Source organism: Salvelinus alpinus, chromosome 13 (assembly GCF_045679555.1).
Source record: "Salvelinus alpinus chromosome 13, SLU_Salpinus.1, whole genome shotgun sequence".
Lineage (NCBI taxonomy): Eukaryota > Metazoa > Chordata > Actinopteri > Salmoniformes > Salmonidae > Salvelinus > Salvelinus alpinus.
The window spans coordinates 22960897-22985020 of NC_092098.1; the positions used below are offsets into that span (position 1 = coordinate 22960897).

The 24124-nt window shown below is 48.2% G+C and overlaps 1 protein-coding gene across 6 annotated transcripts in view; it reads right to left on the reverse strand.

Moving 5' to 3' along the window:
* dscama (Down syndrome cell adhesion molecule a) overlaps nucleotides 1–24124 on the reverse strand; it is a 170101-nt gene that overhangs the window by 115813 nt on the left and 30164 nt on the right. For all 6 annotated transcript variants that reach the window (XM_071338650.1, XM_071338652.1, XM_071338654.1 and 3 more), the window contains exons 2-3: nucleotides 17170–17487; nucleotides 16268–16417 (exon numbers count right to left, since the gene is read on the reverse strand). In XM_071338650.1, the coding sequence (XP_071194751.1) occupies nucleotides 16268–16417; nucleotides 17170–17487 (468 nt within the window). The remainder of the gene's footprint in view (nucleotides 1–16267; nucleotides 16418–17169; nucleotides 17488–24124) is intronic.

The window sequence follows — 24124 nt, forward strand, 5'->3', positions numbered from 1 at the left end:
GAGAGAGAGAAGAGAGAGAGAAGAGAGAGAGAAGAGAGAGAGAAGAGAGAGAGAAGAGAGAGAGGAAGAGAGAGAGAAGAGAGAGAGAAGAGAGAGAGAGACAGTAACAGAGAGGAAGAGAGAGTGTATGGGTCTTTGCTGTGAATAGGGAAAGTGAGTGGCATGCACGGACAGCCCCTCTGTCTCTCAAAGACGCTGCAGCAGCTGCACACATACGATAAGAGCAGCCATTCACAGCCTACGCCCCCCCTCCACCTCCCCGCAAACACACACACACACCTCTCTCTGCCATCAGCCTACTGCAGTTTCCATGCAGATGTCGAGATTGCGGTACGCCATTATCGCCAGTCAAAGGTCGGTCTTATGGATCACCTAATGGTGACGTCACCATCATCAACAGTAAGGTTAAACATGGGCAAAATGGAGGGATGGAGGTGGAGATGAGGAGGAGGGAGGAATAGCCTTCCCCTCTTTTCTCGCTGACAGAGAGTAATATTGCGGAGACAGAAGCACAGCCATTTTGTCTCTCTGGCTGAGACTGACTCTCGCCTCGTTGTGTGTTTGTCACCATCATCTCTAGCTCCAGTACAATGCCATGTTTTCTGCCTTACTTCTCCTTGCTTAGTCTTGCTGCTGCTGCTCTTATATTATGGTCCAAGACTGCTTATATGCTGGAAGTACAACACAAAAAAACAGTAAAGCCTCAAAAGACCAACCAGACAGAAATCATGACTAGAAAATTACTATTTATAGAAAGGCCTAAATACATCTACACTCTTACAAAAAAAAGGGTTCCAAAAGGGTTCTCCGGCTGTCCCCATAGGAGAACCCTTTTTGGTTCAAGGTAACCTTTTTTGGTTCTAGGTAGAACTCTTTTGTGTTCCATGTAGAACCCTTTGTGGAAAGGGTTTTTACATGGAACCTTAAAGGGTTCTACCTGGAAACAAACAGGTTCTACCTAGAATCAAAAGGGGTTCTTCAAAGGTTTCTCCTATGGGGACAGCCGAAGAACCCTTTTTGGTTCTAGATAGCACCTTTTTTTCTAAGAGTGTATGTTTCGAGAAAATGTTGTTTGTCTTGACATTTGTTTTCTGGCACCCTGATGCTGGTTAGCAACACCTGTTCAGACGGAGAGAGTCATAAGTCTCCATCTCGTTCCTGAGCTAATGAGCCCTATCATGACAGATACACTGAGCAACATTACTGTCTGTCTCTGTCTCTGCAGCCTGACTGTGATGTATAGGCAAAGAAAAGGCCTTGTGGGATGAACAGGGTTCATATCTACCTTGTCTTGTCATGTGTGTGGCTCGCCGCAAAACAAGAGGGACCCAGAAAAACACTAGTGTAGTTCAAGCCATTGGAAACGCCACCATCGTAATGTCACAAAAACACACATTCTCCATTCTCTTCCCTTTGACCAAATGATAAATCAGTGCCTCCAAAACATCCAGTCCACAGAAAGAAATGCTAATTCATGTGTGGTTCCTTCCATAATTAGCTCATGTTGCGTTTATCGCTAATCTATATCTTGAACCGGGGCCACGTGGGACCTGGCAAGGGGGGGTTGCTGAGGAGTATTTTTGTAATACTCCACAGTATTTTTGTTTTTGCTCAATCTGATTGGGTGGTTCAGGCAGGGTCTGGCTCTTCCACCACTACCAACACCAAGATACATGTGCCAAACTGCAGCAGCACCTAGGAGCCCTTGCTCAGTGTAAATATTAAGCTGTGCTTAGTCCCCCTCCCACACACCGGCTCGCAGCTCTAATCGTTCCCAGCCCCTAGAGTTTAATAAAGAACAAATTGTGGTTATTCGTGAGCAAACAGCCACAGTGCGGAGGTGGGAGTTTGATCAGTGCAGGGAAGGTGGTGGTGGTGTTGGTGGGGGAGAGAAGGGAATTAATATCTCTGACTTTCTGGGTCTGGGAGTGGAGCAGGGGAAGGATGATAGAATCTAGACTGTTAGAATCTAGCTAACCACATATGGATCTGAATTACACTATTTATCAACACTCACAAATGCTCACTGAGTGTCTACGACAGAATCAGAATCTTCATAGGATCTTTAAAAAATGTCACAATCTAATAGAAGTGCATGGATGATAAAATACGAGGGACATTTTGGCTTCCCCTCCTCTCTCCTCCCTTACCCCCTTACCGCCATGCTTATCATGCTGTGTGCACACTGCCTTGCACACAAATGCATCTCTCCCGTCATGTTCTCATAATGCTTTGTGGCAGCCGCAGTCTGATTCATGTGCACAGGTATTGATTTTCCTCCCTCTCTTTTCTTCTGTGTATCCCTTTATTTCTCCATTTATTTCTCGTGCTAAGCCCCCTGCCACTGGGCGTGGGGGGAGAACCAGCCGGGAGCCTGTGAGAGGAGGACGAGAACACTGGCTACACTAGAAACACTGGCTCCCTCACTCGCTATACAGCACACCATTTATTTTGATTTATCTCCTTTATTCTTGCAAGGAATTCTCGGCTGCAGAGTACATTCAACCTTAGTTCGAGCTGTGTGTGTCTGTGTCTGCGGTCTGTACATCTGTACAATCACTCGATCCTCCACAGGCCGCCTGACCCATTTTCTGTGTGTATAACAATACTCCAGCCAATCATGGAGAGAAGGAATGACGAGCACTCGAAAAATACTCTTCATCCAGCCTGTCACACGTCAGAGTCCAAACCCTGCCTGTCGACAGAGAGAGAGAGAGAAAGAGGGAGGCAGAAGTAGAGAGAGGAAGAGAGAGAGAAACCTCACACCCCCTTCCTCCTCCAACATGGCTACGGCTCCCAGAAACACAGCCATGTTAGTCATTCTCCCTCTCTTATTTCCCCTTCCTTCCTTCCCTCCCTTCTTTCTGTCTCTGTCTTCAGCACACAGGGACCAGTAAAACCATTATCCCTCCTCCGCCCCAGCCCCCTTCTCGAGTCTGTGCTGCATTCACAAAAGCCTACGCTGCTTCCATACTGTCTTACCAAAGGGCAAAACCGACAGCGAGCGTGCTATACTGTATGAACGCTACCCTATACATTCAACACACCATGACACCTGATACCTGTGGGCTACAGTTAAAGTATTATGAGAAATGACTCACTCCCATTTTATCTTCTACTCAACCAGGGTCTACATCAATACAACTGAATTACTATGGACATTTTCCCTTCTAAAAATGCTGATCTTATACTTAACTGATGAATAGCTACAAAGGCTACAAACCTGAGTTTTATACTCATTTACATACAGTACCAGTCAAGAGTTTGAACACACCTACTCATTCAAGGGTTTTTGTTTAGTTTTACTATTTTCTACATTGTCAAATAATAGTGAAGACATCAAAACTATGAAATAACACATATAGAATAATGTAGTAACCAAAAAAGTGTTAAACAAATCAAAATATATTTTAGATTTGAGATTCTTCAAAGTAGCCACCTTTTACCTTGATGACAGCTTTGCACACTTCTCTCAACCAGCTTCATGAGGAATGCTTTTCCAACCGTCTTGAAGGAGTTCCCACATATGCTGAGCACTTGTTGGCTGCTTTTCCTTCACTCTGCGGTCCAACTCATCCCAACCATCTCAAATGGGTTGAGGTCGGGTGATTGTGGAGGCCAGGTCATCTGACGCAACACTCCATCACTCTCCTTCTTGGTCAAATAACCCTTACACAGCCTGGAGGTGTTTTGGGTCATTGTCCTGTTGAAAAACAAATGATAGTCCCACTAAGCGCAAACCAGATGAGATGGCGTATCCCTGCAGAATGCTGTGGTAGCCATGCTGGTTAAGTGTGCCTTGAATTCTAAATAAATCACAGACAGTGTCACAAGCAAAGCACCCCCACACTATCACACCTCCTCCTCCATGCTTCATAGTGGGAACCATACATGCGGAGATCATCCGTTCACCTACTCTGTGTCTCACGAAGTCACGGTGGATGGAACCAAAAATCTTAAATTTGGACTCATCAGGCCAAAGGACAGATTTTCACCGGTCTAATGTCCATTGCTCATGTTCCTTGGCCCAAGCAAGTCTCTTCTTATTGGTGTACTTTAGTAGTGTTTTTTTTGCAGTAATTCAACCATGAAGGCCTGATTCACGCAGTCTCCTCTGAACAGTTGATGTTGAGATGTGTCTGTTACTTGAACTCTGTGAAGCATTTATTTGGGCTGCAATCTGAGGTGCAGTTAACTCTAATGAACTTATCTTCTGCAGGAGAGGTAGCTCTGGGTCTTCCTCTCCTGTGGCGGTCCTCATGAGAGCCAGTTTCTTCAAGGCGCTTGATGGTTTTTGCAACTGCACTTGAAAAAACTTTAAAAGTTCTTGAAATTTTCCGGATTGACTGACATCCATGTCTTAAAGTAACGATGGACTGCCGTTTCTCTTTGCTGAATTGAGTTGTTCTTGCCATAATATGGACATGGTCTTTTACTAAATAGAGCTATCTTCTTTATAACACCACTACCTTGTCACAACACAACTGATTAGCTCAAACACATTAAGAAGGAAAGGAATATGGTGTTGAACACAGCTGAGCGTTCAACACCATAGTGCCCTCAAAGCTCATCAATAAGCTAAGGACCCTGGGACTAAACATCTCCCTCTGCAACTGGATCCTGGACTTCCTGACGGGCCGCCTCCAGGTGGTAAGGGTAGGTAACAACACATCTCCTGTACTCCCTGTTCACTCATGACTGCACGGCCAGGCATGACTCCAACACCATCATTAAGTTTGCCGATGACACAACAGTGGTAGGCCTGATCACCGACAACGACGAGACAGCCTATAGGGAGGAGGTCAGAGACCTGGACGTGTGGTGCCAGGACAACAACCTCTACCTTAACGTGATCAAGACAAAGAAAGATGATTGTGGACTACAGGAAAAAGAGGACCGAGCACGCCCCCATTCTCATCGACGGAGCTGTAGTGGAGCAGGTTGAGAGCATCAAGTTCCTTAATGTCCACATCACCAACAAACTAACTGGTCCAAGCACACTAAGACAGTCCTGAAGAAGGCACGACAAAACCTATTCCACCTCAGGAGACTGAAAAGATTTGGCATGGATCCTCAGATCCTCAAAAGGTTCTACAGCTGCACCATCGAGAGCATCCTGACTGGATGCATCACTGCCTGGTATGGCAACTGCTCGGCCTCCGACCGCAAAGCACTACAGAGGGTAGTGCGTACGGCCCAGTACATCACTGGGGCCAAGCTTCCTGCCATCCAGAACCTCTATACCAGGCGGTGTCAGAGGAAGGCCCTAAAAATTTTCAAAGACTCCAGCCACCCTATTCATAGACTGTTCACTCTGCTACCGCACGGCAAGCGGTCCTGGAGCGCCAAGTCTAGGTCCAAGAGGCTTCTAAACAGCTTCTACCCCCAAGCCAAAAGACTCAAGGGCATCTAATCAAAAGGCTACCCAGACTATTTGCATTGCCCCCCCTATCTCTTTTCCACCGCTGCTACTCTCTGTTGTTATCATCTATGCATAGTCACTTTAATAACTCTACCTACATGTATGTACATATTACCTCAACTAACCGGTGCCCCCGCACATTGACTCTGTACCGATACCCCCCTGTGCATAGTCTCACTATTGTTATTTTACTGCTGCTCTTTAATTACTTATTACTTTTATTCTTACTCATATTTTTTTTAAACTGCATTGTTGGTTAAGGGCTTGTAAGTAAGCATTCCACAAATGAACTTTTAACAAGGCACACCAGTTAATTGAAATGCATTCTGTCACGTTCCTGACCTGTTTTCTGTTGTTTTTGTATGTGTTAAGTCGGTCAGGGCGTGAGTGTGGGTGGGCATTTCTATGTTATGTGTTTCTATGTTGGTAATGGGTGACCTGATATGGTTCTCAATTAGAGGCAGGTGGTTTTCATCTCCTCTGATTGAGAACCATATTAAGGTAGGTGGTTTCACATTGTTTGTCGTGGGTGGTTGTCTCCTGTGTCTGTGTTTGTCGCGCCACACGGGACTGTTTCGGTTTGTTTGTTTCGTTCGTTTATGTAGTCATTTTCCTGTTCGTGCGTTCTTCGTGTCATGTAAGTTCTTATGTTCAGGTCAGTCTACGTCGTTTGTTGTTTTGTAGTTTGTTAAAGTGTTTTCGTGTTTTTCCGTCTTACTTTAATAAACTCATTATGTCATTTCACAACGCTGCGCTTTGGTCAAATCCTTACTCCTCCTCTTCAGACGAAGAGGAGGAGGAAACTCGTTACAGAACCACCCACCAAACCAGGACCAAGCAGCGTGAGTTCGAGCAGTGGAATACGAAACAGGAATCCTGGACATGGGAAGAAGTATTGGAGGGAAAAGGACACTGGGCTCATATTGGGGAATATCGCCGCGCTCGTGAGGAGATGGAGGCAGGGAGAGCCCAAGAGCGGTGGTATGAGGAGGCAGCAAGGAGACGTGGCTGGAAGCCCGTGAAGAAACCCCAAAAATGTCTTGGGGGGGGCTAAGAGGTAGTGGGCCGAGGGCAGGTAGGAGACCTGCGCCCACTTCCCAGGCTAACCGTGGAGAGCGGGAGTACGGGCAGACACCGTGTTACGCAGTAGAGCGCACGGTGTCTCCTGTACGTGTTCATAGCCCGGTGCGGGTTATTCCACCTCCCCGCACTGGTAGGGCTAGATTGGGCATTGAGCCAGGTGTCATGAAGCCGGCTCAACGCGTCTGGTCTCCAGTGCGTCTCCTCGGGCCGGCATACATGGCACCAGCCTTACGCATGGTGTCCCCGGTTCGCCTACATAGCCCGGTGCAGGTTATTCCACCTCCCCGCACTGGTCGGGCGACGGGGAGCATTCAACCAGGTAAGGTTGGGCAGGCTCAATGCTCAAGGGAGCCAGTACGCCTGCACGGTCCGGTATTTCCGGCGCTACCTCCCCGCCCCAGCCCAGTACCACCAGTGCCTACACCACGCACCAGGCTTCCAGTGCGTTTCCAGAGCCCTGTTCCTCCTCCACGCACTCTCCCTATGGTGCGTGTCTCCAGCCCAGTGCCTCCAGTTCCGTCACCACGCACTAAGCCACCTGTGCGTCTCCAGAGCCCTGTACACACTGTTCCTTCTCCCCGTACTCGTCCTGATGTGCGTGCCCTCAGCCCGGTGCCACCAGTGCCGGTACCACGCACCAGGATCATAGTACGCCTTGAGAGTTCAGTGTGCCCTGTCCCTGCTCCCCGCACTAGCCTGAAGGTGCGTGTCCTTAGCCCGGTGCCTCCAGTTCCGGCACCACGCACCAGGCCTACAGTGCGCCTCATCCGGCCAGAGCCATCCGTCTGCCCAGTGCCATCTGAGCCATCCGTCTGCCCAGTGCCATCTGAGCCATCCGTCTCCCCAGCGCCATCTGAGCCATCCGTCTCCCCAGCGCCATCTGAGCCATCCGTCTCACCAGCGCCGTCTGAGCCATCCGTCTGCCCAGTGCCGTCTGAGCCATCTGTCTGCCCAGTGCCGTCTGAGCCATCCGTCTGCCCAGTGCCGTCTGAGCCATCCGTCTGCCCAGTGCCATCTGAGCCATTCGTCTGTCCCGAGCCATTAGAGCCGCCCGTCTGTCCCGAGCCGTCAGAGCCGTTAGTCAGTCAGGAGCCGCTAGAGCCATTCGTCAGTCAGGATCTGCCAGAGCCGCCAACCAGACAGGATCTGCCAGAGCCGCCAACCAGACAGGATCTGCCAGAGCCGCCAACCAGACAGGATCTGCCAGAGCCGCCAACCAGACAGGATCTGCCAGAGCCGCCAACCAGACAGGATCTGCCAGAGCCGCCAACCAGACAGGATCTGCCAGAGCCGCCAACCAGACAGGATCTGCCAGAGCCGCCAACCAGACAGGATCTGCCAGAGCTGCCAACCAGACAGGATCTGCCAGAGCCGCCAACCAGACAGGATCTGCCAGAGCCGCCAACTAGACAGGATCTGCCAGAGCCGCCAATCAGACAGGATCTGCCAGAGCCGCCAGTGAGCCAGGATCTGCCAGAGCCGCCAGTGAGCCATGAGCAGCCAGAGCCGCCAGTGATCCATGAGCGTACAGAGCCGTCAGCCAGCCATGAGCGTCCTGAGCCGTCAGCCAGCCATGAGCGTCCTGAGCCGTCAGCCAGCCATGAGCGTCCTGAGCCGTCAGCCAGCCATGAGCGTCCAGAGCCGTCAGCCAGCCATGAGCGTCCAGAGCCGTCAGCCAGCCATGAGCGTCCAGAGCCGTCAGCCAGCCATGAGCGTCCAGAGCCGTCAGCCAGCCATGAGCGTCCAGAGCCGTCAGCCAGCCATGAGCAGCCCCTCAGCCCGGAGCTGCCATTAATCCAGAACTGCCCCTCAGTCCAGAGCTGTCTCTCTGTCCGGAGCTGCCCTTCAGTCCGGAGTTGCCCCTCTATCCTGAGCTACCTCTCTATCCTGAGCTGCCTCTCTATCCTGAGCTACCTCTCTGTCCTGAGCTACCTCTCTGTCCTGAGCTACCTCATTCCGGTGCTGCCCCTTAATACAGTGGGGTTTATTTGGAGGGTGGTCATTCGGAGGGGAATACGGAAGCTGGGATTGACTATGGTGGGGTGGGGACCTCGTCCAGAGCCTGAGCCACCACCGTGGTCAGATGCCCACCCAGACCCTCCCCTAGACTTTTGGTGGTGCGTCCGGAGTACGCACCTTGAGGGGGGGGTTATGTCACGTTCCTGACCTGTTTTCTGTTGTTTTTGTATGTGTTAAGTCGGTCAGGGCGTGAGTGTGGGTGGGCATTTCTATGTTATGTGTTTCTATGTTGGTAATGGGTGACCTGATATGGTTCTCAATTAGAGGCAGGTGGTTTTCATCTCCTCTGATTGAGAACCATATTAAGGTAGGTGGTTTCACATTGTTTGTCGTGGGTGGTTGTCTCCTGTGTCTGTGTTTGTCGCGCCACACGGGACTGTTTCGGTTTGTTTGTTTCGTTCGTTTATGTAGTCATTTTCCTGTTCGTGCGTTCTTCGTGTCATGTAAGTTCTTATGTTCAGGTCAGTCTACGTCGTTTGTTGTTTTGTAGTTTGTTAAAGTGTTTTCGTGTTTTTCCGTCTTACTTTAATAAACTCATTATGTCAAATTACTACGCTGCAAATTGGTTCTCCGATCCTTCTCGCCTCTCCTCGTCCGAGGAGGAGGAATATGACGACTATCGTTACACATTCCATGTGACTACCTCATGAAGCTGGTTAAGAAAATGCCAAGAGTGTGCAAAACTGTCATCAAGGCAAATGTGGCTACTTTGGAAAATCTCAAATATAAAATATATTTTGATTTGATTAACACTTTTGAGTGAGTTCAAACTTTAGACATGTACTATGTATGACATAGAATATTAAATGGTGTTACTCCAACGCATTACAAAATGTAATACTGATATTAAATATATTTATATTGTATATATTGTGTGGTGACTTCATGGCCCCAGTGACAGAGCGGACTGTTTACACACCGGCTGCCATGTTCCCTGTGGTGTCTTCACTGTGTCCATGGTGACAGACAGACCAGTAACAATACACCGGGGGGAAACTGGCTCTGGCTGGGCCTCAAACAAATGCTACAACATGATTCCACTGAGTGAGTGAGTGAGTGAGTGAGTGAGTGAGTGAGTGAGTGAGTGAGTGAGTGAGTGAGTGAGTGAGTGAGTGAGTGAGAGAGAGAGAGAGAGAGAAAGAAAGAGAGAGAAAGAGAGAACACCAGCCCTTGAACACATGATGATAACGGCCTGGCTTTGATAAAACTCTTGATATTTACTTCAAAGCCACATTACACACAGCCTGGTTGGCTTGTCTCCCTCACAGCAAACACCAACCAGGTGACACACCAATAGAACAGGAATAAGAACAACATGAATAGTGTGTTGTTTCTGAACACCATTATATCACATGTATTTTGGGTAGATGACTCAACAAGAAATAGAACACATTCAGGTGTAATACATAGTCAGACACCCTGTATATACTGATCGTATCAGGATACTACGAAGACAACTGATGGTAGATTTTCAATATTGATTGGATGACTTCCCATTTCATTATGTATCTTATCACTTTGCTCCTAAGTACAAGGACAGAGGGTTACTGTGGAGTGAGAGGTAAAGAGAGAGAGATATGGGAGGGTGGAGCAGAAAAGGGCTATGTACTATCATGGCCGATGGCCCTGGTGTGTGGCTCGTGTGTGGAATGAGAAAGAGTGTATAGAGTGTGTGTGTGCGTGTGCCTCTCTGCAGTGCTGGGGTCCGGCCCCACTCGTGCTGAATGCAGAGGAGGCCAGATCAGGCCATGGCAAATCCCTACAAGGCCTTCCTCAGTGACTGCAGCACAGCACAGCCCTCAGCCTGCACCTGGGGAATGGGGCAACACTGCTAGAGCTGTGTCTCTCTCTCTGTGAGGCAACAGCAGCAGAATCAGCAACCCAACCCCAACACGACACAAACACATCCAATAAGAACACTCATTTTGGTATTGATGGAGAATAAGTGTTGGGGTTGGTTTTACAAATAGAATGTCAATCAATAAAATATCAATAGAATTTACTTCTGTTTACTTCTGTATGAAACAAAAACGGTTTTGTCAGAACCTATCTATGCAACAAATATGCATTATTGCAATATGAGAAGCTCTTTTGAAGTTTCAGTTGAATTCGACCCTCAGTATCATCAGCATAGTAGATACAGGAAGAGCTTGCCACCAATATCCATTTCATTAATTGGTACTGATACTGACCTTGTATATAGTGTATATTATCGAGTGTATTTCTTTCATTCTCATGTGTACTTTACAGAGGGTGTATTTATTTTATTCTTGTGTGTACTCTACAGAGGGTACATTTCTTTAATTCTCATGTGTACTTTACAGAGGGTGTATCTATTTTATTATTGTGTGTACTCTACAGAGGGTACATTTCTTTAATTCTCATGTGTACTCTACATAGGGTGTATCTATTTTATTATTGTGTGTACTCTACAGAAGGTGTATTTAATTCATTATTGTGTGCATTCATTTTATATGACTGCATTGTTGAGCATTTCACTGTACTGATTATACCTGCAGTGCCCGTGACAAATAAACTCTGATTCGATTTGGTACTATTAGACATATCTCATAATATCCCTTGCCTAAGTCTGACTCACCGACAGTAAAGGTAAGAAGACTGAATCCATGATGAGATTCATAAAATGGTTCTCAGAAGGACCAAATCTATAAGACAGTTGCGGATGCAAGGTACCCTTCACTATTGGAATGAAAACATTCCAGAGCTTAGAACCAAGAACAATACATAACAGGATTGATCCTGCATTCTGCTATTGCAGGCCAGCCAGCCACACTGCAGAGCAGAGAAAATATAAATGTGTGGGTGTCATTGCTTTATCCGCACCTATATCTTCACCCATATCTTAGTGAGAATCAGCTGCTTATCAGAGGGGAGCATGTAGCTATAGACACAATTTAATGGGATATGGGCCTTACTTTTCCCTCTTCAAATCATTGCTATAATTCCTGCCACACGATCATCACTTCTTTCCATGTAAAATAATGTTACCATATTGTTTGTGTTTTGAACCATGTCATGAAAAAAGATGAAGTGTAATAATCCATCATCTATTAGATTCACCAGCGGTCCTCAACTCTGAGCATGGAGAGCTACAGTATATGGTGTGCAGCTTTTTGTTCCAGCCCTGCATTAATCATCTGGTTTAACTAGTACAGGTCCTGATAAGCAGTAAATTGTTTCAATCAGTTGTGTACTGTAAGACAGTGCTGGGCTGCAACAAAAGCCTGCACGCCCGGTAGTTCACCAGCACCAAAAATCGAGTCAAATCAAATTGTATTTGTCACATGCGCCGAAGATAACTTTACCGTGAAATGCTTGAGCCATTCCCAACAATGCAGAGTTTAAAAATAAAAATAGTAACACAAGAGGTATAAATACACAAGAATGGAGCTATATACAGGGAGTACCAGTACCAGATCAATGTTAGGCTATATACAGGGAGTACCAGTACCAGATCAATGTGGAGCTATATACAGGGAGTACCAGTACCAGATCAATGTTAGGCTATATACAGGGAGTACCAGTACCAGATCAATTTGGAGCTATATACAGGGAGTACCAGTACCAGAAAATGTGGAGCTATATACAGGGAGTACCAGTACCAGATCAATGTGGAGCTATATACAGGGAGTACCAGTACCAGATCAATGTGGAGCTATATACAGGGAGTACCAGTACCAGATCAACGTGGAGCTATATACAGGGAGTACCAGTACCAGATCAATGTGGAGCTATATACAGGGAGTACCAGTACCAGATCAATGTGGAGCTATATACAGGGAGTACCAGTACCAGATCAATGTGGAGCTATATACAGGGAGTACCAGTACCAGATAAATTTGGAGCTATATACAGGGAGTAACAGTACCAGATCAATGTTAGGCTATATACAGGGAGTACCAGTACCAGATCAAGTTGGAGCTATATACAGGGAGTACCAGTACCAGATCAATGTTAGGCTATATACAGGGAGTACCAGTACCAGATCAATTTGGAGCTATATACAGGGAGTACCAGTACCAGATCAATGTTAGACTATATACAGGGAGTACCAGTACCAGATCAATTTGGAGCTATATACAGGGAGTACCAGTACCAGATCAATGTGGAGCTATATACAGGGAGTACCAGTACCAGATCAATGTGGAATATATACAGGGAGTACCAGTACCAGATCAATGTGGAGCTATATACAGGGAGTACCAGTACCAGATCAACGTGGAGCTATATACAGGGAGTACCAGTACCAGATCAATGTGGAGCTATATACAGGGAGTACCAGTACCAGATCAATGTGGAGCTATATACAGGGAGTACCAGTACCAGATCAATGTGGAGCTATATACAGGGAGTACCAGTACCAGATCAATGTGCAGAGGTATTTGAGGTAGATATATACATGAAGGCAGGGTAAAGTGACTAGGCATCAGGATAGATAATAATATAATATGAGTCAAATAAAGAACAGAGCAGACAGGGTTGACCTACAACTACTGACATAGACAATGCACTTTAATGCAATGCAACTCCTACCCACTGTCTTCTTAAATGTGTGTATTGTCCACTGTCATTAGCACATCTTTCCACGCATGCAGACACTGGAGCTCTTTGAGTGGTGTATCGTTAGGTTCTGCACAGCAACCTAGCCTAAAGTGGGCCTAACCCCAGTGAGACTTACAGAGGAATGGTTAAAGGGGGCCTGCTGCCTGCGCTTCATGGTACACCTCTCCAAACAGAAATACTACCATCTATAATTCATACTACCAGATACAGAAAAGCTACATTTGTGATGTTGTTCATGTCTAAGTGTTGATATTCTCATTTTTAACTCATTAAACATTTAGAAGGTGGGCTTTGGCGGCCCATCGAAAACAAGAGTAGGGCTTGGTGATCTGTCTAGAGCCCCCAGTCAACATGGATACCACATACACACAAACACACACACATATTCTTTCACACACGCAGACTCTTTAAATTGTACTTCATATGCATGAGCTATGAAGAATGGGGAGAATGGATGGTGGGTTTGTGCGTTGAGACGTGGATAAAGACTATTTGCTCATGGATTCATAGACTTGCGTCATTTATTATTAAGCATGGAGAAGAGCACTGGATTGGTGGCGGCAACATTTTTCTGACAGTGTTTACATATGGATTTTAACAGTGCAAGTAAACACTTTGTTTTGTCAGTGAAGTTCACTTTTGAAAGACAGCTAGGAAAAAGGCCCATTTAGCCTTGCATTAGACAATGATGGCATTGCATCCATACAGTACATACATGTAATTCATTCATATGAACAATCAATCATTCAAACAGTCAAGTATTAATTCTGGGGGAAAAATTTTACTCAAAATTATGAAAAATATGTATTCCATAAACCATAACCCTGTATCCTCTCAGTTCCAAAAGATCCTTGCGGCAAATCCATTTATGGACAATTAAGAGATTGATATAGATTTCAACATGGTTGCTTTCACCTCAGTGGACAAATTGTAAAACGGCAACAAAAAATAAATCACTGCATTTGCCCTCCGTTCAAAAGCCAAAACAACATTAGCTTTGTCTACTGAGTTTGTTAAATGCCCGACATAAAGTGAATTTGCCCCCGGGGGCTAGGAAACAATCGAGTAGATGAGCAACGCAGACCGAGTAGACGAACAAGGCAATGGCTCCCATCACCAGAGAACTGGGTCAATAGCACTGAGGCTAAGTGACATCACAGGGTTGCCATGCCCTCCTCCCTGCTCTCGTGGAAGACTCTCGTCCAGTCTGGGTCAGCAGGGAAATAGGGACACTCTGTCATGGGGTCCGACGGACGTGGACACACAACAGAATGTAACGAGCTGGTTGCATGGCTGGAACAGGGGCATGGGCGCTAATCTACTAGTCTAGTCTGACCTCAAAAGGCCTTGCAGACAGACAGTGCAAAGCACATCCACACATCCCTTGGGTCAAAACACTTAGCTATCTCAGAACTATGGCCTTCTTTTCTTGCAGTGAGATACTCACTTACCAGACTGGTTTTGTGAAGATTTTTAAATAACATGTTCTCTATATACAGTTGAAGTTGGAAGTTTACATACACCTTAGCCAAATACATTTTAACATTTAATTCTAGTTAAAATTCTCTGTATTAGGTCAGTTAGGATCACCACTTTATTTTAAGAATGTGAAATGTCAGAATAATAGTAGAGAGAATGATTTATTTCAGCTTTTATTTCTTTCATCACATTCCCAGTGGGTCAGAAGTTTGCATACACTCAATTAGTATTTGGTAGCATTGCCTTTAAATTGTTTAACTTGGGTCAAACATTTCGGGTTGCCTTCCACAAGCTTCCCACAAAAAGTTGGGTGAATTTTGGCCCATTCCTCCTGACAGAGCTGGTGTAACTGAGTCAGGTTTGTAGGCCTCCTTGCTCACACACGCTTTTTCAGTTCTGCCCACAAATCTTCTATAGGATTGGAGGTCAGGGCTTTGTGATGGCCACTCCAATACCTTGACTTTGTTGTCCTTAAGCCATTTTGCTACAACTTTGGAAGTATGCTTGGGGTCATTGTCCATTTGGAAGACCGTTTTGCGACCAAGCTTTAACTTCCTGACTGATGTCTTGAGCTGTTGCTTCAATATATCCACATAATTTTCATTCCTCATGATGCCATCAATTTAGTGAAGTGCACCAGTCCATCCTGCAGCAAAGCACCTCCACAACAGGATTCTGCCACCCACGTGCTTCACGGTTGGGATGGTGTTCTTCGGCTTGCAAGCCTCCCCATTTTTCCTCCAAACATAACGATGGTCACTATGGCCAAATAGTTCTATTTTTGTTTAATCAGACCAGAGGACATTTCTCCAAAAAGTACGATCTTTGTCCCCAAGCACAGTTGCAAACCATAGTCTGGCTTTTTTATGGCGGTTTTGGAGCAGTGGCTTCTTCCTTGCTGAGCGGCCTTTCAGGTTATGTCGATATAGGACTTGTTTTACTGTGGATATAGAACCTTTTGTACCTGTTTCCTCCAGCATCTTCACAAGGTCCTTTGCTGTTGTTCTGGGATTGATTTGCACTTTTCGCACCAAAGTATGTTCATCTCTAGAAGACAGAACGCATCTCCTTCCTGAGCAGTATGACGGCTGCGTGGTTCCATGGTGTTTATACTTGAGTACTATTGTTTGTACAGATGAACGTGGTACCTTCAGGCGTTTGGAATTTGCTCCCAAGGATGAAACAGACTTGTGGAGGTCTCCAATTATTTTTCTGAGGTCTTGGCTGATTTCTTTTGATTTTCCCATGATGTCAAGCAAAGAGGCACTGCGTTTGAAGGTAGGCCTTGAAATACATCCACAGGTACATCTCCAATTGACTCAAGTGATGTCAATTAGCCTATCAGAAGCTTCTAAAACCATGACATCATTTGCTGGAATATTCCAAGCTGTTTAAAGGCATAGTCAACTTAGTGTATGTACATTTCTGACCCACTGGAATTGTGATACAATGAATTATAAGTGAAATAATCTGTCTGTAAACAATTGTTGTAAAAATTACTGGTGTCATGCACAAAGTAGATGTCCTAACCGACTTGCCAAAACTATAGTTTGTTAACAAGAAATTTGTGGAGTGGTTGAAAAACTAGTTTTAATGACTCCAACCTAAGTGTACGTAAACTTCCGACTTCAACTGTACATTATATTGTGATTAGAGAGTGATTAGAGAGCAGAGACTTACTCTGGACGTTGATAGACACTGTGTCTTTCTCCCAGGACACAACAGTGATGTAGGCCTCCACCGAAGCTGGGATAATGCACTTGAACACCGCCACATTGCCTCTCATGGCCTTCTGGTCCTCCACACGGACCGTGTAGGGCTCTCGTAGAACTAGAAGAGATGGGGGAAACAAGAAATGAGAGTCCTCAATGAATTGACTTTAATTTTTCTGTTCTGGCAAATTATATGCTGTCTATATATTTTGTTTCTTTGCTTTCTTCACTGCTTTAATCACAAGCACAACAAATGTGACATCCCTGACTCTGAACATTACCAACTGAAATGTTTAGCAGGTGGTCACTAGTCACCCAAGTGGTATACTATACCCCATTTAGTGACCAACAAGCTTCTGTTCAACATCTCCACACTGTCTGTAGCCCTAATTCCCACCTCTGTAATCAACTGTCCATTTCCATAACCACACTGGCCACTGACCACTATACTGTAGGGCTGGGATTTTTCCAGGGACCTCACGATACAATATAATCACGATACTTAGGTGCCCTTAGGTGTATCTCGATTCTATATGTATTGTGATTCGATACTGTGATTTTATTGTGATATGATGTTCCTAACAAAGACAAGAGAGAGCCTTGACAAAACAAGTTTTGATCAGTAATGGAAATAAAACTGCTGAGTACATGTTGGCTCACCATGTAAAAAGAAGATGGAGAACAAGCTATAGAAAGATAAATACTGGAGTTTTGGAACAGGTACAGCAGACCAGCGCTAGATAATGTTAACTACCTAGCAATGATTTTTGAAATAATAATATTAATAATTCTCACATCACTGCTACTGTAGATAAACAACCCTACTGTACAATATACAGTATGCATAAACCAAGCAGATAGACCACTCACCAGCCTTAATATGGACATCTTGGCTCCTGATTTTCCCTGAGGGGTTCTCCGCTGTGCAATAGTAGGTGTTGTCATGGATGAGGTTGCTGAAGCTGGAGGGGTTGAAGTGGAAGATCTGGAGGGTGCCATTGGGGTGCACGTGGCGGATCCCGGGGACATCGTAGATCTCCTCTCCGGTGGCCAGGTACCAGCGCAGCGAGGCGGGGGGCACGCCCACGGCGGGACAGGGCACCGAGGTCCCTGTGGTGCTGGCAAACACTACCTCTTGCACAGATGCATTGACAAAATATAAGCTGGAACGTAGATCTTCACTGAAAACTGCAAAGAAAACAGAGCAGAGCAGGGAATGTTAGTCATTGGTAGTGTTTAGGTTTTTTGCTGCCCATCTTCTCAACTAACGTTCAGCCTTTAGCCACCTTTGATTTTTACCAATATATACTGTATATCCCTGATCCTGATCAACGTGAAGAAAAAACACTGAGCCTTTTTACGTTTTTGGAGATTTTTTTTCTGAAATGTATTCTCTATCCCCTTATTTGGAGGGGTATTTTTATGGGAGTTGTTTTACAATGTAACATTTTGAGTGAAATAAACAACCGATGAATGGCCAGAAGAACCAGTTTCCATCATAACAATGGAGGCCATTTTGCAATATTTCTAAACTAAAACATCTGAAAGCCTCGTCAGCAGAGCTCCACTATGCATTCATCTCTAAGACTTCTTATGTTGTATTTCACGTTGAGTCTGTGGTGCTGTAATGGTGTTGTGCTCTGACTGCATGGCCAAAGTGCTATTTTCAACTGCAGTGAGGAGGAATGGAGAAAGGAGAGTTGTTCAGTATTAAGAGGCATTTCAGAGGAGCCGAGGGAGAGGAGAGGAACTTGGAGGGCCAGCATAGCACCAGACCTGATTACAAACACAGTGCATAATGGGAAACTGGGGCTGGAGGGCTGCTTGTGGAGGGCTGAACCACGACCCTGCTAAGAAATGTGGCGGGTGTGCAGGGGGATGCTGCTACTCCCTCCCACCCAACCCAATACTGAACCAATCCTTTATTAGCTGGTATGGTGTACTGTGTAGGCAGGCACCAAGGCTTCTGGGAAATCAAAGATACTAGGCAAGCACTCCATGTAACCTAGTGTGTCTGCCTTATTGTTAACATGGGCTTTTGGGTGAGTTATCCTAAATACATTATCTGCTTCTTATATGGACGTCATTTAGTTATATGGATTATTATTGGATATGAAAAAAACTGTTGAGAACGACACCAAACGTGTCTTCCAGACTATTCCCACAACCTGCCTTGTCATTGTAGACAGCCTACCTGTTGGTGTGTGATCCTACACTCCCTGTCCTGTCACAACCTAACACTAAAGCAATGGACCTTGTGATGTACTCAAAGGTACTCTATTATAGAGTACCCAGCCTGCCTCATTCCCTGCCCTGTCACAACCCAACCTGCCTCATTCCCTGCCCTGTCACAACCCAGCCTGCCTCATTCCCTGCCCTGTCACAACCCAGCCTGCCTCATTCCCTGCCCTGTCACAACCCAACCTGCCTCATTCCCTGCCCTGTCACAACCCAGCCTGCCTCATTCCCTGCCCTGTCACAACCCAGCCTGCCTCATTCCCTGCCCTGTCACAACCCAGCCTGCCTCATTCCCTGCCCTGTCACAACCCAGCCTGCCTCATTCCCTGCCCTGTCACAACCCAGCCTGCCTCATTCCCTGCCCTGTCTCTACCCAGCCTGCCTCATTCCCTGCCCTGTCTCTACCCAGCCTGCCTCATTCCCCGCCCTGTCTCTACCCAGCCTGCCTCATTCCCTGCCCTGTCTCTACCCAGCCTGCCTCATTCCCTGCCCTGTCTCTACCCAGCCTGCCTCATTCCCTGCCCTGTCTCTACCCAGCCTGCCTCATTCCCTGCCCTGTCTCTACCCAGCCTGCCTCATTCCCTGCCCAGTCTCTACCCAGCCTGCCTCATTCCCTGCCCAGTCTCTACCCAGCCTGCCTCATTCCCTGCCCTGTCTCTACCCAGCCTGCCTCATTCACTGCCCTGTCTCTACCCAGCCTGCCTCATTCCCTGCCCAGTCTCTACCCAGCCTGCCTCATTCACTGCCCTGTCTCTACCCAGCCTGCCTCATTCACTGCCCTGTCTCTACCCAGCCTGCCTCATTCACTGCCCTGTCTCTACCCAGCCTGCCTCGTTCCCTGCCCTGGCTCTAGCCAGCCTGCCTCATTCCCTGCCCTGTCTCTACCCAGCCTGCCTCATTCCCTGCCCTGTCTCTACCCAGCCTGCCTCATTCCCTGCCCTGTCTCTACCCAGCCTGCCTCATTCCCTGCCCTGTCTCTACCCAGCCTGTCTCATTCCCTGCCCTGTCTCTACCCAGCCTGCCTCATTCCCTGCCCAGTCTCTACCCAGCCTGCCTCATACCCTGCCCTGTCTCTACCCAGCCTGCCTCATACCCTGCCCTGTCTCTACCCAGCCTGCCTCATTCACTGCCCTGTCTCTACCCAGCCTGCCTCATTCCCTGCCCTGTCTCTACCCAGCCTGCCTCATTCACTGCCCTGTCTCTACCCAGCCTGTATCATTCACTGCCCTGTCTCTACCCAGCCTGCCTCATTCCCTGCCCTGTCTCTACCCAGCCTGCCTCATTCCCTGCCCTGTCTCTACCCAGCCTGCCTCATTCCCTGCCCAGTCTCTACCCAGCCTGCCTCATTCCCTGCCCTGTCTCTACCCAGCCTGCCTCATTCACTGCCCTGTCTCTACCCAGCCTGCCTCATTCCCTGCCCTGTCTCTACCCAGCCTGCCTCATTCCCTGCCCTGTCTCTACCCAGCCTGCCTCATTCCCTGCCCAGTCTCTACCCAGCCTGCCTCATTCCCTGCCCTGTCTCTACCCAGCCTGCCTCATTCACTGCCCTGTCTCTACCCAGCCTGCCTCATTCCCTGCCCTGTCTCTACCCAGCCTGCCTCATTCCCTGCCCTGGCTCTACCCAGCCTGCCTCATTCCCTGCCCTGTCTCTACCCAGCCTGCCTCATTCCCTGCCCTGTCTCTACCCAGCCTGCCTCATTCCCTGCCCTGTCTCTACCCAGCCTGCCTCATTCCCTGCCCTGTCTCTACCCAGCCTGCCTCATTCCCTGCCCTGTCTCTACCCAGCCTGCCTCATTCCCTGCCCAGTCTCTACCCAGCCTGCCTCATTCACTGCCCTGTCTCTACCCAGCCTGCCTCATTCACTGCCCTGTCTCTACCCAGCCTGCCTCATTCACTGCCCTGTCTCTACCCAGCCTGCCTCATTCCCTGCCCTGTCTCTACCCAGCCTGCCTCATTCCCTGCCCTGTCTCTACCCAGCCTGCCTCATTCCCTGCCGTCTCTACCCAGCCTGCCTCATTCCCTGCCCTGTCTCTACCCAGCCTGCCTCATTCACTGCCCTGTCTCTACCCAGCCTGCCTCATTCCCTGCCCTGTCTCTACCCAGCCTGCCTCATTCACTGCCCTGTCTCTACCCAGCCTGCCTCATTCACTGCCCTGTCTCTACCCAGCCTGCCTCATTCCCTGCCCTGTCTCTACCCAGCCTGTCTCATTCCCTGCCCTGTCTCTACCCAGCCTGCCTCATTCCCTGCCCAGTCTCTACCCAGCCTGCCTCATACCCTGCCCTGTCTCTACCCAGCCTGCCTCATACCCTGCCCTGTCTCTACCCAGCCTGCCTCATTCACTGCCCTGTCTCTACCCAGCCTGCCTCATTCCCTGCCCTGTCTCTACCCAGCCTGCCTCATTCACTGCCCTGTCTCTACCCAGCCTGCCTCATTCACTGCCCTGTCTCTACCCAGCCTGCCTCATTCCCTGCCCTGTCTCTACCCAGCCTGCCTCATTCCCTGCCCAGTCTCTACCCAGCCTGCCTCATTCCCTGCCCTGTCTCTACCCAGCCTGCCTCATTCACTGCCCTGTCTCTACCCAGCCTGCCTCATTCCCTGCCCTGTCTCTACCCAGCCTGCCTCATTCCCTGCCCTGGCTGTACCCAGCCTCCCTCATTCCCTGCCCTGTCTCTACCCAGCCTGCCTCATTCCCTGCCCTGTCTCTACCCAGCCTGCCTCATTCCCTGCCCTGTCTCTACCCAGCCTGCCTCATTCCCTGCCCTGTCTCTACCCAGCCTGCCTCATTCCCTGCCCTGTCTCCACCCAGTCTGCCTCATTCCCTGCCCAGTCTCTACCCAGCCTGCCTCATTCACTGCCCTGTCTCTACCCAGCCTGCCTCATTCCCTGCCCTGTCTCTACCCAGCCTGCCTCATTCCCTGCCCTGGCTGTACCCAGCCTGCCTCATTCCCTGCCCTGTCTCTACCCAGCCTGCCTCATTCCCTGCCCTGTCTCTACCCAGCCTGCCTCATTCCCTGCCCTGTCTCTACCCAGCCTGCCTCATTCCCTGCCCTGTCTCTACCCAGCCTGCCTCATTCCCTGCCCTGTCTCCACCCAATCTGCCTCATTCCCTGCCCAGTCTCTACCCAGCCTGCCTCATTCACTGCCCTGTCTCTACCCAGCCTGCCTCATTCACTGCCCTGTCTCTACCCAGCCTGCCTCATTCACTGCCCTGTCTCTACCCAGCCTGCCTCATTCCCTGCCCTGTCTCTACCCAGCCTGCCTCATTCCCTGCCCTGTCTCTACCCAGCCTGCCTCATTCCCTGCCCAGTCTCTACCCAGCCTGCCTCATTCCCTGCCCTGTCTCTACCCAGCCTGCCTCATTCACTGCCCTGTCTCTACCCAGCCTGACTCATTCCCTGCCCTGTCTCTACCCAGCCTGCCTCATTCCCTGCCCTGTCTCTACCCAGCCTGCCTCATTCCCTGCCCTGTCACAACCCAGCCTGCCTCATTCACTGCCCTGTCTCTACCCAGCCTGCCTCATTCACTGCCCTGTCTCTACCCAGCCTGCCCCATTCACTGCCCTGTCTCTACCCAGCCTGCCTCATTCACTGCCCTGTCTCTACCCAGCCTGCCTCATTCACTGCCCTGTCTCTACCCAGCCTGCCTCATTCACTGCCCTGTCTCTACCCAGCCTGCCTCATTCACTGCCCTGTCTCTACCCAGCCTGCCTCATTCCCTGCCCTGTCTCTACCCAGCCTGCCTCATTCCCTGCCCAGTCTCTACCCAGCCTGCCTCATTCCCTGCCCTGTCTCTACCCAGCCTGCCTCATTCCCTGCCCTGTCTCTACCCAGCCTGCCTACATGCCTGCCTGTGCTGCCAATCCCCTTCCTCTGGGAACAAACATTTTAGTGCTTCATCAATTCCTAACAAGGGCTCCATCTACCACAACCTGCTTCCACCTAGTCTGGTATAGCATATACAAATACTTGCATAATATACATGTATATTGCATTTAAACACTCAGTTCACACATACCAAAATGCACAGGATTTCCTTTATATACATAGAGTCACATAACTATTTGTACCTCAAACTTACAGACATTGGGGAAATCTAAATTGGATGGCATGTGTTGTCATCAGTCAGGGTTGTTTTAGTTTCTAAATTGAGACTTCCATAAGCATGGAATGGCGAAGGGAAGTGCATGACCGCTCCATTCTTATGGATCGGCTAACAGGAAATCGTCAAACCCCAACATTAACAGTTCAATAGATTGGCTGTTTGGGAGCACACACACACACAACCAAGATTCACATGTTTGATTGATGAGTGGTCTGAATAGCATGGTGTAGTAACTCCAACTGTGTGTGTGTGTGTGTGTGTGTGTGTGTGTGTGTGTGTGTGTGTGTGTGTGTGTGTGTGTGTGTGTGTGTGTGTGTGTGTGTGTGTGTGTGTGTGTGTGTGTGTGTGTGTGTGTGTGTGTGTGTGTGTGTGTGTGTGTGTGTGTGTGTGTGTGTGTGTGCATGTGCATGTGCGTGTGTGGTGTGTGTGGTTGCGTGCGTGTGTGTGTGTGAGTGTGTGTCCTACTGTATTTACCCCTGTGGTAAACACACAGATCAATAGCTCTCAGACCAGCTAGGCAGCTGCAGGTGGCTCATCATAGTATTAATACATGCTAAGAGTTAGCCTGAAGCTCTCATAAATATAAATACAACCAGCTCCATCGTCAGCCATTACAGAGCGAATGGATGAACAATGAGTGGATCCCTCTTAGCAAGGCAAAGACAGGGTTGAGAGACAGTCAGAATACATACAGGTTCCATAAGGTGTGTAGCTGTTGTTTGGAGAATAGGGCCAGCCTCCTCTGTTGTACTTTGCAGGTTCTAAATGTGAACAAAGAGCCATCAAAGCTGAGCTCTGAGTGTGTTTGAAAGGTGAAAAATGAAGAAATGCTGCCTCATGACTGCTTTTGTCTCAATCCACCTTTTTACATACTCATTAAAAATGTAGCCCCGTTTCTGGACGGCTGATTCCTTAAACAGTGAAGCCGTGACGGACGAATGCAGGCGCTGCCAGAGTCCAGAACCCAATGTAGGAGAGCAGAGAGATACTTTAGAGACCATTGTCAAGGAAAACAGTGAGGTATAGTGGAGGAGAGAGAGAGAGATAGAGAGATTGAAAGCACTCAGCCAATAAGATACAGGCAGTTACTAGCAGAGAGAGAAAGAGAGAGACAGAGAGAAAGAGAGAGACAGAGAGAAAGGCCACTAGGAGTGTTAGAGGCATTCTCCCACTCTCTCTGTCTCTGTAGCTCTCCACTGCTCTCTCCAGAAAATGACCAATCCTCCTTTTTTCTTCTTCACTCTGTCTCTTTCTCTCTCCCTTCCCTCTCCATCCCACTCTCTCTCCTCTTCTCCCCTCCTTTCTCTCTCTCCCCTCTCCATCCCACTCTCTCTCATCACCTCTTCTCCCCTCCTTTCTCTCTCTCCCTTCCCTCTCCATCCCACTTTCTCTCCTCTCCTCTTCTCTCTCCCTTTCCTCACCATCCCACTCTTTCTCCTCTCCTCTTCTCCACTCCTTTCTCTCTCCCTTTCCTCTCCATCCCAC